The sequence below is a fragment of the Psittacula echo genome (assembly GCF_963264785.1).
Source record: "Psittacula echo genome assembly, chromosome: 6".
NCBI classification, from domain to species: Eukaryota; Metazoa; Chordata; class Aves; order Psittaciformes; family Psittacidae; genus Psittacula; species Psittacula echo.
In genome coordinates, this window is record NC_137743.1 from 40,505,159 (window position 1) to 40,523,897 (window position 18,739).

The 18,739-nt window shown below is 45.3% G+C and overlaps 1 protein-coding gene across 1 annotated transcript in view; it reads left to right on the forward strand.

Moving 5' to 3' along the window:
- Positions 1-670: 670 nt before the first annotated feature.
- FMNL2 (formin like 2) overlaps positions 671-18,739 on the forward strand; it is a gene marked incomplete at both ends in the record, with an annotated part of 148,066 nt that continues 129,997 nt past the window's right edge. Inside the window, one exon of the mRNA XM_080622181.1 lies at positions 671-787. Within this exon, the coding sequence (XP_080478307.1) occupies positions 671-787 (117 nt within the window). The remainder of the gene's footprint in view (positions 788-18,739) is intronic.

Below are 18,739 nucleotides of genomic sequence, written 5' to 3' on the forward strand. Positions count from 1 at the left end.
CACTGTTCCGATATCACTAAATCAAGGTGCGGACTGTGGGGGCAGCAAGCAGGGCCGCAGCTCCTGGGAGCCCCTCAGTGTACAGAAGGCTTCCCGCCATTCGAAGCCAACAGGCCCCTGAGCCGCAGAAGTGGTGTCCCTCAGTGCAACACCACTTCAGGCATCTGGAGGTGCACACCGCAGGCCCGACAGCCCCGCACACGCAGACCCTCCACGGGCAAAGCTGGGGGTAGCCGGCGACAGGCTGCCTGACTGAGGGAAGATTGAGGGGACAGCGCAACCCGCCGAGGGAAAATGGACGCCGAGGGGATGCCCTAGCCCACACCCACCCTCAAGGCCCCCGCCAACCCCGCAGCCAGCCCCTTCCCTGCCGGCCCTCCCCTGGACAGCGGTGGGACTACCAGTCCCAGTGCGCCCCGGGCCGGGGGCGGAGCGGGGCTTTGTGCGGGCCGTGCCGGCCGCGGGGCGGCATGCGGAGGAGCCGCCGCCGAGCCGCAGCCGGAGCCTTAGCGAGCCCGCCCCGGGGGGAGGGCGAGGGCGGCGAGCCATGACGGGCGGCGGCGCGGCGTTCCGCCGTCGGTGCTAGAGGGCGACCGCGGGGCGCGGAGCCCGCCTGGCTCGGCGGCGCGGAGCGCGGAGGTAGCGCGGAGGGGCCGCCGCCGCCGCCGCCATGGGCAACGCGGGGAGCATGGACTCGCAGCAGACGGAGTTCAGGGCGCATAGCGTACCTCTCAAGCTGCCCATGCCCGAGCCCGGTGAGCTGGAGGAGCGCTTCGCAGTGGTCCTGGTGAGTGCCGGTCCCATTGTCTGTGGGGAGCGGGTCGGGTCGCCTGGGAGAGGGCGCCGCGTTCTGCCCCGCCCGCGGGCCTTCGCGGAGGGGCTGATGAAGAGTTGGGGGCCCCGCGCCTGGCCCAGGGCCGTGCGTGGGGTGCGGCTGCTGCGTGGCTGGGAGCCGGGGAAAAGTTGGAGACTGAGACGAGAACTGCCCCGCCGCACTTTCCCCTCGGCGGCGCGGCCGCCCAATCTCCACTGGGGCCGGTGGCACAGGTGGGCTCTGCGGGATGTTGTCTCCCGTATCCCGCGGCCCAGCCGGAGGCGGCGGGACGGGGCCAGGGCCGCTGCGGAGGGGGGCGGGAGGGCAGCGGAGCCGGGCCAGGCGTGTGTGCCGGCTGCGGTTCTTTGTCTGTGGAGTCCTCGAAGAGCCGCCTTCCCCCGAGCCGAGGCGGTTCCCACACTCCAGGGTCTGCCCCTCCTGGCGGGCGAACCTGTGAGGAACCGCTGGGAGAGCAAAGCCCACGGCGGGTTGTGGCGGTGCCGGCCCGGGTCGTTGGCGGAGAGCAGCGGGCGGACCGATGCGGAGCCCGTGGTGCGGCCTCGCCTCGGCGTGGCCCTTTCTAGGAGCCCGGGCTGTGAGGAGCCCGCGCCCTTCGGCCGGCTTTTGGGCGATGGGTCCCGTCGACACACTGGTCCTGCTGCCCCCAAGTCCCCAGCACGTGTGTGCGGTTCACCCGGGCTGGTTCTGAGCTGCCGGCGGTCCTGTCGAGCTCTGGTCTTCATTCTATTCCTTTCCCTTCTCCTGAGCAGATTGATGGACTCGGTGTTTAAGATCACAGCCACAGGAGAACTTACCAGGCAAAGACAGTGGTTCCCTTGGTGTTGCATGGGAGTGTTTTGAGCAAACGGCCTGTTTTCTAGGTACCTAAGTGTTGTGAGTAGATTATCACTACCCATCTGTTTTTCCAAGTGTTTCTTACTTCTGACCAACGTTTATATGAAAAAGAGAAGCTAGGTCAGGAGAGCGAATAAAACCCACGTACATGCCATGTCCTGCGTTCCCTCTAATGCCATGTGAAACCCAGCAAGGCAAGCTGTTGCGAGAGTAATTCCCATATCAGATACTAGAGCAACCCCCCCGGTATTTTAAATACTCCTGGTGCTGAGTGAGGATTCACAAACTGGTGTGTGTTGGGGATTATTTCTGGTTAGACCCAATTAGATTATCATGTCTAAGAAAAGAATAAGCCTATTCAGTCAGGAACCCCCACTGACGAGCCAAATGGTGAGTGAGATGTTATGATTATTAAGCACAGTGAAAAAGCCTGATCCTGCCTTGCTCTCATCGGGGAAACCTGTGGTAGTTTTGCAGGTGGAAGATGCCCCCACAAGCAGCGCCATGGCTCAGAATCAAATTTTGATTCGTCTAAGCCTACCAAAAGGATGCCTGGCTTAATCTGTGTGCATGGTCTGTGGGAGAAAATTAGTGGGTTTGAGTTAGGACCGATTGATGAGATCAGTACGAGGAAGAGACATCATTTGGGAAAGCATAGTGTGTTAGATACGTATAACATAAATATGGGAGATAACAGGATCGTGTCTGTAATTTCTTGAGCTACTTGAAAGGAGTGGATGGCATCTGTTTTTAGAAGATGGATTTAAATGAAGGGTCAGAGGACGAATGCTGTAGCTTTGCTGGAGGGGGAGGCAGGCCATGCAGATGCATGCCTGTACAAATGGGGTGTTGGATGCTGTGCTCCCATCTGGAGGAGCTGTGAGATGGGGCCCAAACACTACTGCTGGAACAGCCCAAAATTGCCTTCAGCCTGTTTTTTGAAGCCAACTGAGGATGGCTGGGGTTTGTTGCAGCTTCCAGGAAATATCTGATCAGTTTATGAAAGAATGAACTCCTAGGCTGTTATTACTTTGTTTTCTCTGCGGCTCTGAGGGGAGCATGACTGTGCCACTGGTCAAACCCCAGAAAATGGGGTAGGCAGTGGAAGAGTAGGGATTAATGAGAAAGGAATGATGGTTGCGGAAAAAGATGAGGAATATTTTCTGTAGGGAGAAAGGATTAGTCAGGAGATGAGAGTATGAAGAAGATGTTGAAGGTTGTAGGACTAAATCTTACCTTCTTTACATGCTGCCTTAAGAAATTAGCCTGGCACAGGCATTGCTTATGTGCTCGGAGAGCCCTGTTGAGGTCCTGAAGGGCTTTCCTGACAGTAGCAATTTTCGTACCACTAATGAAGTTTGCAAGACTGTTCTTGACATTGGTGAACATGCAGCTTGGCTAAGGTGCAGCTGCATGCAGGTACAGTCATCATGTTGAGCAGTTTGTTTCTGTGGGTAAAGAGTGGGGCCATGCGGGAAAGGTTCCTCCTGTGCAGCGTCACAAAACTATTTTCAGGTTTTATTCTTTTCTCCTTGTGCAGAATTAGCGCCCTCTTAAACACATCCATGTCCGTGAGGGGAGCACAGGTTGGCCATGTTTCTACAGCAGATGCCATGACAATTGACTGTTTTATTTTTTTCACTTTGAACATACTCTCCTGATCTGCAGGATCTCTGTGGTCCCTCCAGCAAAGGGGTAGATGAGCAGCAGTGCACCTGAAGGTGCTGCATGTGTGTACTAGCTTGCATTTGCTGGGTTGTTAGCAGACTTAGTCTTGAGGAAGGTCTCTGGTGAAGTAGCTTGTCCACTTCAAACGTACATAGTCACCTTACTGCTCCTTGGTTAGCCTCGCTTTTTGAGGTTTGAGGTGCAGAAATTGCAGGAGATGATGGGAAGTGCTCCAGGTCACACTTTTTTTGGTGAAGCTCTCGAATCTGACTGTGCTAATACACTCCTCCAGTCTGTAATGGTGCTATTGGCATTACTGAGGATGCACTGAGCTTATGTATGGCAGTGCTCAACTGAGGTGAAAGACAGTGATGCCAGTTCTGGCTGTGTCACACCTCTTGGCCTGCTGGACAGATGACGTGAGAGGATTTTCCCTGTGGATTTGTGTCTCCTGGTACTGGTTTTGGGACTGGTGCAGCGAATGTGCTACCCTGGCTTGTTTGTTGTGTTGAAATATGTGCTTGTCTCTGCTAGTGAGGAGCAGGGTCTGTCTATGTGTTTCAGGAAGACATTGTATTTGATGGGATGTACTTCAAGGTGAAAAATGTGGAGGATAACCCAAGAGAGATCCAGGTTTCTGTCTGTAAGCCAGGTGTTTCTTCCATCCTCTCAAACTGATGAAAATTCTCCTCTTTTGGTAGAACGTGTGAAATAACTCCATTAGTTTCAAGTTTATGTGAGAGCGTAAAGCCCAGGAAAGTGACGGCTTGTTATTGCCACCAAGTTTCCAATTTGCCCAGGAGGGGTGCTGGATAAGCTGAGAGTAGGATCCCAGCTGTAGCACTGACTTTGAGCTTGCCAGCACTCTGGTATGAGTCTTCAGGAACCTCCCACCATTGCTCCTTCCCCAACATGCTTGCTTTTCCTTCTCAGCTGTGTTGGATTCTTTTCTTGGCTTTATCATAGGGACACATGGGGGAAGAGTGTGTAAATCATGAGTTCTGGTAACCAACCCTAGTTTATTGCATAGGGAACCATTGCTCAGCATGCGTGAGCACCATTGCAAACCTAGTGCGCCGAATGTGTCTGTAGACATTATGGCACTGGTGCAGGGAGTCGTGTGTTTGGAGATGTGGGGGTAAAACCCAGGCTTCCAGCTCCTGCAGCAGGGTGGTCTTTCTCTGAACTGGTAACGGGGTTGCACGTTTGCAAATGACACGTGGTTTGGAGGAAGCAGCCAGGAAAGAGTTGGCAGGGTAAATTGTTGCCTAATGAGCTGTGATTGACATAATTTGACTGCTGGATTACAAATCTGCAGTGAAGTTAACAGGAAATATCCTCTTACCCCCACCAAGTGGTGTTTTATTTTACAAAGGAGTCTTCTGTGCCCGGTCTGGGAGGATGGAGAGAGGTGTCTGAAGCGTGAGGAAAATGTGGAGGAAAGAGGTGTTTCTGCTGCCCCGCTTCAAGCCCTGCTGTGCTCTGTCCTCAGTTTAGTATAATGGTACCTACTTAGAGGCAAGACATCATCTCTGCTTCTGTTGCATTCACTTGAGGCTTTGCTCAGAGGAGCTTCTCTGTTTCGTTAGAATTTCCTTCTTCATTGTAGATTTTGTCTTAAGCATCATTTTCCATACCAGTCAAGGAAGTTTTAGTGTCTATTGCTGAAGAATTTGAAAGGTCAGTGTGAAAACTCTGTAACATTTTCCAGCTGTTTTCCATTCCTCTTGCTAATCTTCTATCAAATATATTATGCATTGTTTTATAATATGTATGGTTTAGAATCTGCAAATCATTAAAGAGCATGACATGGCTGCAGGAGATATCTGCGAGGTAGTATTAGTTCCCTTGCTTCAATGGGGATGGTGTAGCACTGGATTCCTTGTTGTTATTCCTAAATTTAACAGAACTTTCCTGGAATGCATTTAAGTTGAGATCCTTTACTCTCCTGTCAGGGTAACTTGAGCTAGTTTTGTGGAATTTTAAAGCAATGCTATGGAAGTTGGGAGACACTAAAGTTAGATTTAGGAACAATATTCAGGAGAAGGGGTTTCTAAAATTCAGATATTGAGAAGACCTGTTGTGTTTTCCAGTTCAGTCTTCATCTCTGACAGACTCTACCACGGGGCTCTTTCCTCAAGGTATTATTTAAATGATTCAATCAATGACGCCTTTTGCTTGAAGAAACAATCTAATAAAGCACATTGTTTTGTGTATATATATATATATTTCTAAAAAGTTAAACTTACAGAGAGTATTACTTGGTGGTGACATATCTGTCAAGCTGCTTTGTAAATCAGTAGATGGCATGTGTAAGTTTTTCCACCTAGACATCACAGGAGAATTTTTTTGTCAAACTGGGTTTTTTTTTGAGTGGAATATGAGGATACTGTAGTGGGTATTTAGCTACTAGCAAGTTAGTTACATACCTAAAATTAATTTCAGATCCTGGAAACCTGGAAGACTTAAAAAAAATAGCTAAGATGATGTAGATGCATGTATTTTTCTGTGTACCGTTCTTCCATACAAAATAATCTTAATATATTGGGCTCCAATGATGGAAGTATGAACCCATTCTGTCAAACTGCGTGTGTCACTTTTTCTTAAGCTCTGAATAGCCTGAGAGAAAGCAGTCAGCTTTTTATCGAAAGACCCAGGTGAAAGGGATAGCTGTTTTATGCCCAAGCAGTGGGGCTCGATCCCTTTCCCCAAAGGGCCTGGGCTGTTCTGGAAGGGGACTGCTGCTTCAGGTGGGTGTCAAAGCCTCAATCTGCAAACCCAGTTATGGTAATGATGGTATAGAGGTTTCCTAAGTGTTTTTGTGCTGTGTGCTTTGTAAGCCCATCATCATCATGTTGTATTTCCTTCCAAATTACCCTGTGCTTTTGTCTAAGGTGAATAACAACGGGTCAATCAACTGCTTAAGGTGAAAAACCAAATGGGGTGAGAAACTTGTGCTTCTTTGAACTCAGCAGGATGCTTTCTTTTTTTTTCTTCTCCCTTTAAGTGCGCACAGGGTTTGTTTGCAGTACAGACCCTGCTTCCCACCTGCAGCTCCTTTGCTGTGCAGGAATCCAGGGAGAACTCCATAGATGCTGTGCTTGGTGGCTGAAGTCCCATATTTCTTCTGGGAAGTGGACAGGCCTCTGCGCAGTGTTGGTGGGGTTAGCTCGTGGTGTGGTTCCTGGTTGGTCCCCACGTCTGGGGTGGCTTGTGTGCAGTGCCCCTTGGGCTCACGGGGTGATCACTTCTGAGGTGTTCAATTCCTCCTGCTGAGCATGGGCTAGCAGGCTCCCCTGTCTTTTTCCGTAGGCTGCAACATCGTCTTTCCTCCAGTGCATTAAAGCTTTGTCAAGCATTTCTGTCAACTTCCTTAACCTTGTGTTCAAGGTACAGTTTTGTTTGGTTTTAATTTGTTTTATTTTGTCTTCATAAGCAAGGTCATGCAAAACTTGGCCCTGAAGTGTTAAATGGTCTCTTCTGCCATGGTGTATAATGGAAATGTAATGGGTGCTGCTGAAGAAAGAACTTGAGAGAGGTGCAAAGTGAAATTCAGAATTTACAAGATGATCTTAAATGAAACAGTAGCCATTGAATTGTTTTCAATTGACAAGTGAATGCCTTGGAGCCACTGGAGTCTGCCTTTAGGCTTTCCTTAAAAAAAACCCCACAAATCACCAGCTTTCCATGCTGTATGAAAAGGTATTAAAGTCTACAGAAACTCCCTCTCCCCCTCCCCAAATAGCAAACCCCAGCACAAACACAAAACCAAACAAAAATGTTTGATTTCCCTCATGTGTTTGTTCAAAAGTTCATGGTGGTGCTTATTATTTTTATTACATTTTTGCATCATTTGACAAAGACTGTAAATTATTCAGGCAACTTTTAAAATAAATCCTTTTTAAAACAAACCAGCTGTCTGAAGCTGCATGTGCTAATTATCAGCCCATTTCTGATGCTCGTATGGCTACTTAAGAGAAGAAGGGAACTGTTTTCCTCCGTTGGGGATTTAGGTGCTGGGTGCCCCTTGCAGTTGCAGAAGGGACCGGTCTGGTGCTTTTTGTTGGATCAGTGCCATATCTGTTCTTGACAGGGCCCAGGCAGTCTTTTGCTCTTGCATTGAGGCTGGAACCTGCTGAATAAAATATTTTTTTCCCCCAAGTTTGTTAGAAAAGGTGGTTTAAATCTGTCATCTTGGTCTGTCAGTTCTTAGCTAAGGGAGTAAGATGCCCTACAGGAATTTTTTCTCATTATTTGTAGCTTGGAATGCATCCTAAAGTGAAACCAAGCTTTGACATTCTCTTTCTGATCTTTTGTGTGGTCATTGGGGTGTTACTAAAGGCAGACTTAGTGCCAGTTCCTGTCTGCTCCCCCCAAATACTTTTTTTAGACTTGAGCTTTCAGCATTTATGCTGTTTTTTCAGTGGTGGTGTTCTTCCAACTTTATAGCAGAGAAGCAAGCGTGAATACAGCCTACTGTTAATTTTTAGAAGTGGAAAATCCCTGTGACTGATTTCAGTTTTGCTTTTGCTTTTCTGTGCTGACCTAACTACTGTTCTTTCCGTGACACTTGCTTTGGAGCTGCAGCTTCTTGAGGGGATGTGAGCAGGAGAGGGCCAGGGAAGGGTGTCATGGGGCAGGTTTCTGCTCCAGTGGGCACAACTTGTGTCCAGATGAAATGGCGCCACTGATGCCCAGTGCTGACTTGCAGTGTGGGGAAGTTAAATCAACCGCTTTGGTTCTGCTGCGGATTCTGCTGCATAAGCTGTTGTCAGGAGTCAGTGATGTCCTTCAGTGGAGTTTAGTGCTGTTCATTCCATAGCTCACTGATGTGCTCCTGTGTGTGAGGGGACGTGTCTCGCTGATGTTGGTGAGCTGGCTTGTGCCTAACCAAATGTGAAGCTTCATGTGAAAAGGTGTCACCAACCTGGCTCTTCTTGAGCTCCTTTTAAATCAAGGTGCTAATAGGGTACTCCTAAATAGAGTGTTCTTCTATAGCAGGAATTGAAAGTTGTTTAAAAAATGGTAAATTTTTTACCCTGCTTACAGCTTTCAAGAGTGGTCCTCCAGGGGAGGCAGTGAAACAGGCCTGGAGGTAATAGCATCATCTCTGCAGCCACCCCCTGCATTGCTTGCAGACCTTCTCCTCGGCTTGATTCGATTGGGCAGGGAATGCTGATGCCTGGCTCTGCCTAGAGGAAACCAAGGAGGAGCACGTGCCTGTGCTGCCATCGTGACCTTGCAGGGAGCGGGAACTGAAGAGCTCTCCACAGCACGATGAAATGAATTATGCAAAACATGCTAATGCAGCAACGCTCTACGGTACCAGTTTATTTTTAAGCGTCTGGGCTGCCTCTTGAGTTTGAATTAATTCCATCATGATCAGTATCAAAATATTTTCCAGTGCAGGAAGCCATAAAGAAAACTGCAAGGGAAGTACTTGTTTTTCCTTGCTCCTTTTGGGTGCTGTGTCCTTGAAAGGTGTGCGTGACAGCAGAAGGCATAGCTGTTTCAGACAGGCTTTCCAGGGTGGTGGTTGGTCCCCTGGAGTGCTTGCAGATGCAACATCTCCACTCTGGAGGTTTTTCTCTCACTGCTGGGAGATGTAAGCGTGGTTTCCTTCGGTACCCAAAAGATGAGACCTGAAAACTAGCTGAGGAGCAGCTAGTTCCAAAAAGAACAGTTTAAATTGTGTGTGCAGGGAGCGAAGCAGCCATTCCAGCCACTGGAAGACTTCTGCAGTGGGCAGTGTGCAGCCACATTTTACACCAACTGAGCTGAATTATTGTTTATTTTCTTCTTTGTTTGTTTGGAAGAGTCATTGGGGATTTTGGTATAGGAAATAAGTGACACTAACTTACTCAATTTGATTTATAGTTGAGTTAAAAAAAAAATCTAGCCCCAGTCCTCAGCAGTTAGGAGCTGCAGCATCACTGGAACTGAAGGCCTCACTCAGCCTGTGTGTCAGGTAAAAGCACTTTCAGCTGCTTAAAAAAGCAGTAATTTCCCATTTATCACATCTTACTAATTTCAATTCTGAAGGGTCAGTATAGTAAAATGAGCAGGTTTTTTAGTGCTTGGACTTTATACGATCGCTCCAGTTCACCCTGGATGGCTGTGCTTTTACTCTCATAGCATTACCACTGAGAAATGCTGTGTTGCCAGTTACTTCTGCAAAGGACTTCCAGGTCTGTAGGTGGCAGAAGGTACGTGATATGCACCCCTGCTTTAAATGAATATTGTTTCACTTGGGCTGATTGTTTTGACATTAAGCATCTGTTTTGTAGTTTTAATAACTCAAGATGCACAGCATTATATATAGATATACTGAAAAACAAAGCATAATTTTTTCCTAGGCTTTGTCTTTTCCTAAAATAGTGTCTGTTTTTTTACAAGTGTTTCATTGCATGAACGCTTGGATGATGTTTAACTTGCCCATACTATGTTATAACTAACATACCGTAGAAATTTGACATGTTGGTTTTCAGTTTACCATGGGATCTATAACAAAACAAGTGCTTGTCTTCTGTAACTGTGCAGTGTTAAACATATATTTGGGGAGGATATTCATAAAGTAACATAATAGTTGCATTGTACTGGACATGAATGGTCCTCAGATGCGTGCTGTGCAATGCATGGACCTCCAGTACTCTCTGCATTGCAACTCTTGAGACCAACTGTGTGTACTTGATCATAAACTGGAAACTTGCCCGATGGCTTCCCAGCTCAAGTGTTGGAAAGGCAAGCGGGGATGCCTCTGCACAGGGACCCTGTGGCCTTGTCCCTGGAGACTGACCTGCAGTGTGCTAGGACTGCTGGGGTGATGGCAGCCAGTGCAGCCTGGTCTGTGCTCCAGAAAAAACTCCCATGTTGGAAAGATCCTTGGTAAAAACCCATAGAAACTTCTTTCATGTTGCCTGAACAACACAGAATGTTAATGGTGTCCTCCTGCCCTTTCAGAAATCATATCTTGATCCAGTGGGCAGAAGTGCTTGGTGGTGGCAGGAGGAGCCCAGAAAGCTGCCCTTGCCTTCTACGACATCTGTGATCTGTTCTGGCCACTCTGCCCTGTGGGGTATTGGCTGAGGGCAAAAGTTGCTCCTGGATTCTTGAGGAGTATATGAAAAACACTTGGGTTGTTTTTTGGTTGGTTTTTTTTTTTTTTCTTTAGTGTGTGTTTGGGTGTTGTAGCAGATAATCTTAAAATACAAGAATTAGTGGTGTGTCTTGTTTGTTTGTTTGTTTGTTTGTTCAACATGTATTATTTGGCCAGAAATCATTTTACTATAAAAGGATTTGGGGTGAATATAGATTGTACATCTGTTACTTGTTTGTCTGCGAAATGACTGTATAGTTGAGGCCAAAAGTGAAGAATAGAGGGTTGCACAAATTGGCAAAGTTTCTGAAGTCTTTCAAAAGCCAGCAATTAAAATGAAGAAGCAAATTGTTAAATCCAGAAATTCTGGTCGTACATCCATCTGATGCTCTAGTATGTTCCTTTACTGACTTCTGTTGTCCTGCTTTCCATCCCACAAGAGAGACAAACAAACAACGCATGCCTACCTCTGATGGTTTGAAGCCAGCTGTTCAGCAGAGGTGGGTGGCACAATTATTGAAAGGGTCTGTGAAGCATTGGCGATAGCTTGGCAGAGTTTATACAGCAGTTTTCTGACAAACGTTTCCAATAATTTAGTGTGTTTGGGAGGGCTTCAAAGGGCTTTCTGCCCAGCGCTGAGCCTTGCAAATACAGAAGTTCAAATAAATTAACTATCACAAATATTTAACTTAAAGCATGGTCAGATAGGCACTTTGATGTTGCATGTGCGTATGAGAGCCTCTGTGTATGTGTGCATTCTCACAGATATGTTAGGTCACTGTTTTATTTGTCTCCTCTCAGACATAATAAGCCTGATACTGCAAATCTAAATAATTGTGTTCCACCTTCCTAGGCAAGCATCTTACCTGCCATCAATATGAAATGCAGTGTTCACAGTTTTACTGAGGCGCCAATGGTAAGCAAATTGCTGCATGGTGTAGTGATACCATTAAGGACTGTGGGCTTGGTTGGCATGCCAGTGCTATAAAAGGCATTGGCTCTAAGGTTATTTTTCATTGCATTTGTGAAAGATGTTGCTTGGTGGCCAACAACACTCTTCAGGTAAACTGAGTAAGTCAATTTAATGTAGTGATAATTAATAAAGTGCACCATGGATTGAGTAACAAAGCCTTTGGTAATAACACTTCTGTGATAGCATCTAGTTTACAGGTAGCTCTCATGAATTGTTGTGAATCTTGTTCTCTAAAAACTACAGCTTCTTCAAATTGTCTCAAAGTTGGCTTGTCTTCTCAGCAGTCCTCTCCCACCACACAGGGAAGTGGCAGCGTGTCTGAAAAAACACAGTTCTGCTCTGTGTCAGGGCTTCCAGTACAAGTGCCTGTTCTCTTGATCATGTAAATGAATATCTAAGTGTGGCAAATGTACAGAATTCTTTTAGGTAAATAAAACAAGAACTTTACAGAATTTTTATCCATGAATCTTTCACACGCTTCACAGTGCTGCAGTGGAAGGTAAGGAGTGAGAGATACACTTGTTACCTTTGGGAAAAGGAAGCCTGGATTGCTGTGAGCCCCCCAAAATCTGAGCAACAGGACAGAAGTTAGAAATAATGTTTCACCACTTCCCAGCACTTGTTGTAACTCCTAGGAAAAGAAAATAGGAATGTTGGCTGCCTTCCCTTATGAACATGTGTTTGACACATTGGGAAGCCCACGCTGTGTCTCTCCAGCTAGAGTGGGGATCTGGGATGTGGCAGCTGGCATTTGGCTCTTTGAAGTCACCTTTGCAGATCCATGTCAGCTTTCCTTTAAAGTCTTTCATTTGTCTAGCACAGTTAAATGGAAGCTGAAGAGCAGCATTTTAGTTTGTTTATTTTATGGTGTTTCAGGGCATCTTTTCTCTTTGATGTATTTAAAAAAATAATCTCATTTTGTACTGGTTTTGTCTGGGACAGAGTTAATGGCTTTGTTTGCTTCTTGCCTTCTCTTCCAGCGTTTAATTTTCTGATATATTCTGAAGGTGAGATGAGGTTTTTGTCCCTCTTTGTATATGCACATATGTATGAATTAAAACATTTCTTTTTGACCACAAGGCCTATTTCAAAGATAATTGGCCTTTGAGTCCAGATGAAGGTGAGAGAGATTATATTCATCCACAGATGCTTCAGTCTGAAAAAGCTGGTTGGTGCTGCAGCCTCTTCAGCACACCCTGCGAAGCGCTGCGGCACAGATGCCATGAAGAAGACCTCTTCTGGAGAAGTAATGGCAGTATCAAAGCAGTGGTGGAGCTTGTTTCAGGGGAGAAAACGGGAGCTTGTTTCAGGGGAGAAGATAAAAGGAGGTTGTGAGGTTCTGAAGAATTGTCTTGACTTGGAAATTAATTCTGTGTTTTCTATCAGTAGGAAAAAAGGCAATTTTCTTCTTTAATGTGGAGATGTCTGAGCAGATGGATGGTGTACACAGAACACTTGGGGGAAATGCTTTTAATATTATTTTTAAAATGCTTTTATATGAGAACCCATAGTACCTGGGATAGACAGTCACCAGTGTTTTACTTGCATGTGTTTGCTGTTCTGAATGTATTCATGAAAAGTAAGAGATTCAGCTGGCTTGGATCAAATGGCAAAAGAATGGGAGAAGAGGAAATTTAGGAAGCTGTCAGCTTCTGTATGGATTAAAATTAAATGACCTTTCAGATCGGCACACATGCAGGCTTATGTGTCCAGGTATGTGACTGATGACCTTTCCTCCTAAGCAAGGTATCTCTTTCACACATGGTGAGTCTGCAAAAGCTTTGTACAGCACATTGTTGGTACTGTATCTTTACCACAGTTGTCCAGCTGTCTGTCTGTGGGCCCTTGCTTTGTATGTGAGCAACAGAGATGTTTTCCAGAAATAAAGCTGTGCCTGTAAATTCAGACTGTTGTTCAAACTAGAAGGCAGGTGGGCTTTCTCTGTGCTAGAGAAAGATTTTGGCAGACGATTAAGTGCTTCAATTAGAATATAAAAGAAATTGTGCAAGAGTTTACATGAGCTGAGTCCTTGTGTTCAGCAGCAGCAGTAGTATCCTTCATCAGCAAGTGAGATGCAGATGAATTTGTTGTTTCACCAGACAGGGCAGGAAAACCACCTCACAGTTTTTGCATGCTGATACTGCTCCTGTATCCCCAGATACTGCAGTGATTGCAGAGGGCAGTCTGTGCATCATGAGCACACAGGATTTTCAGTTAAGATGAGGAACTCTGATATCTCCAAATGTGAGTGAGGCAAAAATTGATTAAGCATGAAATTCTTCTCTGGCAGTGAATTCTTGGTTGGCTCAGAGACAAAAGGTTGCACAACTGAAAAGGAAAAGACTTCTACTTAGAAAGCTCAAAGCTATTGTTTGTTTGGTTTTGCTAATGTTTATTTTATGTCTGATGTCAAATCTTTGTTAAAGGTCAGTTATTCCTTCTGTTTAGCAAGTGGAGTGAAAACTACCCAGATGCACTTGTAAGGCATTCAGTAAATTGTTAAAATTGTTTTAGGTGCTCTGAGGAAGTGGTGATCCTTGAGGTGAGATAGCCTTTGTAGACCAGGGTAATACTTGTGTTTCTAGTGCAAAGCACAGTTTATGTGTTAAAATAATCCAGGCTGTATACATAAATAAGCATATAAATTTATACATTAAAACAGAAAAAAAGGATAGCTGTTGTAATGTTTTTAAGGTTAATCTATAAGCTTATTTGGGTATATTCTCTCAGTTGGTACTGCTGTGCCAAAATGCGTTGCACAGAAAGATGCGTAAGGAGGAAACAACCTCCTTTTTTTTTTTACACTGAAAAAAGTCCTGTTTGGATTTATTCAATTTTCAGAAATAACAGGTTTAGGAATCACTTGTTAAGAAGATGCTCCTTGTGTGATAGCTCTGCATTGGAAGTGCATGCGTTGCATTTGCCCCAGTGCTGCCTCCCAGCCGAGCTGGTGGCTCGTGGGGCAGCCATGTGTTAATGCTTTGGTGAACTATTAGCACTGCGGTTTACTGCAGCGAGAACTTTTCTCACAAAGATGCTAGTGAAAAACAAGGAGTGTTTCTGTGAACTGTGGAGCAGCATAGCCAAAACACTGATTAAGGCCCTGAATGTGGCTGCTCCTATCCTGCTGAGCTTTTAGAGTGGCTGACCTTGTGCTGTATGATAGATACCACATCCATGGACATGTCTGCTGTACCTCCCTGGAAGCTGCATACATTGACTCTCCAATGCTCAGTAATGACCTAATTTTGGTTTCTGAGTTACTGCTACTTACTCAAGGTTCCAGGGGCTTGGTTGTCGGCTGCTTCCTCTTCTTTCAATTAGGAGAGATTTTTAGTCTTCTGCTTATTCCCTTGATTTTTGGGTTGAAATTTTCCCTTTCCTCATAGGAGTGGGAATCAGCAGCTATTGCAGCATCTCAGTGCATAATGATAGTAATGTGTTTAGCGAGTGCTTAAAAGAGAGCAGATCATTAGATTAATGGAATTTTTTTGGCCAGACTCCATTGGTGGAGATGTCCATGTGGGCCCCTCCCACAAGTACTTCTCAGAAGTTGTGCACAGCTGAGAGTGGAGTCCGGTCCTCAGCAAAGGTGGTGTTTACATTGCTGTTTTCTGCCACATTAACTGCCAGTGCAAGACAGACTTTAAAATGATGGATATCTTTGTGTTTACATCTCACACCCTGGCAGTTTTACCATGTGGCATCTTCTAGCTACCAAACGGTGCTTTCTGGGGGGGTTGGCTTTGCTCTTGTTGAACCACCAGGCTTGTGGAGCAGGAGAGACCCAACAGGGCTTTTGAAGAGGTTGCAAGCATTATTTATTACCTGTGTGGGAACCTTGGAGGCATTTTAGTACTTTCATGAGCACTGGCCTAAACCCAGTCTCTGCTTTGGGTTGCTGTGTTTTTTGTGGATCCATGCAGTGATGGGGGAAGCGTTGTGGTCTTGCATGGGAAAAGGTAGGAGGAGCTGGGTGATGAGTTGGCACATTCAGTATGTTTATTAGAAAAGCAAGGGGCACCCTAGCTTCATTGCAGGCATGGACTTCACATAACAGGACACTTCATGCATGGCTGAGGAACTGACTTGGGAGCAGCCTGCTTTGCCTCCCTTTAGTTATCTTGAAGGCATTTCTAACTTTGTGGGAGGGAATGCAGCTGAAGAAATATCAACATGCCATGAGCAAATGCGCTTCATTAGGGAGCACTGTTTAAAATTTTTTGCATTAGTAGGAGGCTGAACTGTGTTTCTTCTGTCTTATTTGTGTACTTGGTGGTGGATTGAGGGAGGGTTTTTATACACTGTGCATTGGAGCAGCCTGGAGCAATTTAACAGTATATAATAAAAATTTATCATAATGGGGGAGGAGTGGGGAGAAGGCTTGGGTTTGCTGTCCCACAGCTGCACCAGCCCCTGACTTGCTGGAACAACTTTCCCTTGTTGGGCACCGTGAGGTGCACAGAAGGCTGCTGTGGCTGTGGGAAGCAGTGCTTCTCTTCAGGGATTCCTACAGTTTAAGGAAGTTGGGTTTATCTGTGCCTTCACTGATGCAGTTATCTTGTCTGTCAGCTGAGGGACGTGTGTCGTGTGTTAAGTGATGGGATCTGTTATGCCACGTTTTTATCACATTAGGATTACCTTTACACTCTTCATTCTCTTTATTTTTGACCAGAGCAGCCTGTAGCTTACAAAATGACCAGGCTTTTTTTGAGCACTGTCCCTGAGGTTTTTGTCCTAAGAACCTGGTGGCAGCTGCAGATCATCTTCATAGTGTGTACTAGTGCAGAACACATTTCTGTAAATATGTAACTGTGATGCCATTTTTTTCTACTCTTATGTCACATTATGATCTCTTGAAAATGTCACCAAGCTTTTCAATTGGGTAAGAAATTGAAAGACAAGTCCTTTCTTTCTAGGATAATTGCCTTCCATTGCTGCTCCCTCCCTAGGAAGCAGAAGCATTTGTATGTCTTTGGGCTCTGCCCAGTGCAAGCCTGTATCTCATAGGCTTATCCAGGTGCTAAAATAGTCCCTCAGGTAACCTGAAAATGACCAAACATGTGGCCACAGGCTAATGCTGGAGTGTGTTTGTCCTAGAAGCAGGATTTGTGCCTCCTGAACACTTCTTCCCACCCCACTGGACCCAAGTGTAAGCAGTGGTGGGCAGGGCTGGGTGGCTGGTTATCAGGCTATGGTGAGCAGACACAGCCCAGGGGGCAGGAGATGGTGGCAAGGAGAGGGGACAGCCTTTCTCCCCCAATAGTGAGGACATCCTCTACTTCCTGGGCTGGTATGGCAGTGGATGGTGTCAGCTTGTGCAGAGATGACGTTATCAAAAGATCAGCCTTTTTCAGGTGTCTCAGTACACTAATGAGTTTGGCTTTTTAATTCTTTGGAGTCTGTATGTATTGAAGCACTCAATGTGCAACTAAGAAGGTCTGCTGAAGCAAGTATCATTCCCCAATCTGATGGTCTTTGCCCTCTGAAACGTATGGCTTGTTGGTAACATCTGGTGGATACCACTTTTAGTTCGAATGCCACTGATGTTTCTGGAAGATGCTTTTCAGTACATTCATGGGGCCTGATTTTGCTGGTGTTAGAGGCTCTTCCACTTCTAAAGTGATATGTGGGTGTGCTGGGTGGATAAAAATTAGGGCCTTGGTTTATTTAAAATTACACCATCTGGTCATGCTGGGGGTGAGGTGCAACAGCAGCAAAAGGTGCTAACTTGCAAGAAATCTTTGTATCTAAGATTGGCAAGGACTGTTGGTGGTTTTGTCTGTAAATACAAATCTAATCCTTCATCCTAATCTGACAAATTTAGGAAGAGCTGATGGACTCCAGAGGTGGTGTCTGCTCCTCCTTCTTGGTCAGAAATAAGTCTTCCTTGCAAGTGTGGTAATTCTCTGCATTACAAGATAGGGCAAATGGATTTTGTTCTTTTGTCTGGATGTGAAAGATGAAACTAGTACAGTTCTCTCTGAAAGCTTTATTGATGCAGTTGAGGGCTGAATTTGGCCTGTATTTTTGTAGTTTTAATCTACAGCAGTCTGCATTCCTAAATTGGAAAAGATTCACACTAGAAATACAGACCGTAAGCATTTTGAAATACCCTGAGTTTAGAGTGGGGAGTCACGGGATGGCTGGGTTTCATCTCAAGGGGTTTGTCAGGGCTGTGCCTTTTGCTGTCCTCAGAGCACTTCTGATATGGGTGAAACTGCTCAGTTTATCTTGCCTGGCTCTTGCAAGGAACAGAAAAGTCTTGGGTTGAATAACCAGCCTGAGACAGACCCAACATAGAGACTTCAATGAAATAGTCAATGCTTGTCACAGCTTAAAGCATCTGGAGATAAGCTGTCAGGAAGGACAGAGTAATAAATCATGTTGTTAGCCTAGCAAGATGGACTTTTGTACTTAGGGTTTCATATAACTCTAAGCACGAATTAATTGAAAGTTTAGGAGGGAAGCTAACTCCTGGTTGTTTACAATATTATCTTCTTACCCAATAGGAATAGCATATGTTTATTTCTGAATATAGCGTCTTATATATGAGCTCCTGTAAAATGACAAGGTTTTATTTTACTTCAGATAAAACAATAACTGTACTTACAAACATCTACGTGTAGACTTCTTTGGATAGTGTTTTACAATGGATTCTTTACTTCTTTCCATAATGTGCTCAAACCCTCAGATTACATGAAAATACAAAACTTCCATTTTAATACGCAACATCTTTTCCAAAGATTTCCCGGAGTCCCTGACTTGTGGTAGCACTGTAATGTGTGGAAGTTATATTACATGAATAACCACTTCACTTGTAGTCTTAGCCATACATGATTTAGGATCTGTAGAGGTTTTTACTGTTCTTTTAATAGTCAAATCATCTGGAAAACATACTTAAGTTTTACATCGTCTGTTTCTTTTTTGATGTTAAACCAATCTAAAAGTCAACAAAAGTTTTCCTCAGTCTGCAGCCCTGAGCAGCCAGGAATTGCGTTCCACCTCAGCAGAGCATCTGTGGTCAGAGTGGGATATGTCAGAAACATCTTAATAGTTTTTAAAATCTGGTGCAGAAGTTCCAGATAATGAGAAATGCTCCTTACCCAGTAAGCTTGCAGACTGCCCTCCCTGAGTGTAGTTTCTCTAAGCTTCCTTTCTCAAGACTCTAATACTATAATAATCCAAAGAATAAGCACACAGCACAGGTTTTTATCTTTTCTTTTAAACAGATACTGCAATTGAGCAACTGAGAACCAGGTAGAAGCAGATGTTATTTCAGGGGAATGGAAATAAAAAAATCCCAGCTTTTTATTTTAAAGCTTATGTGCCA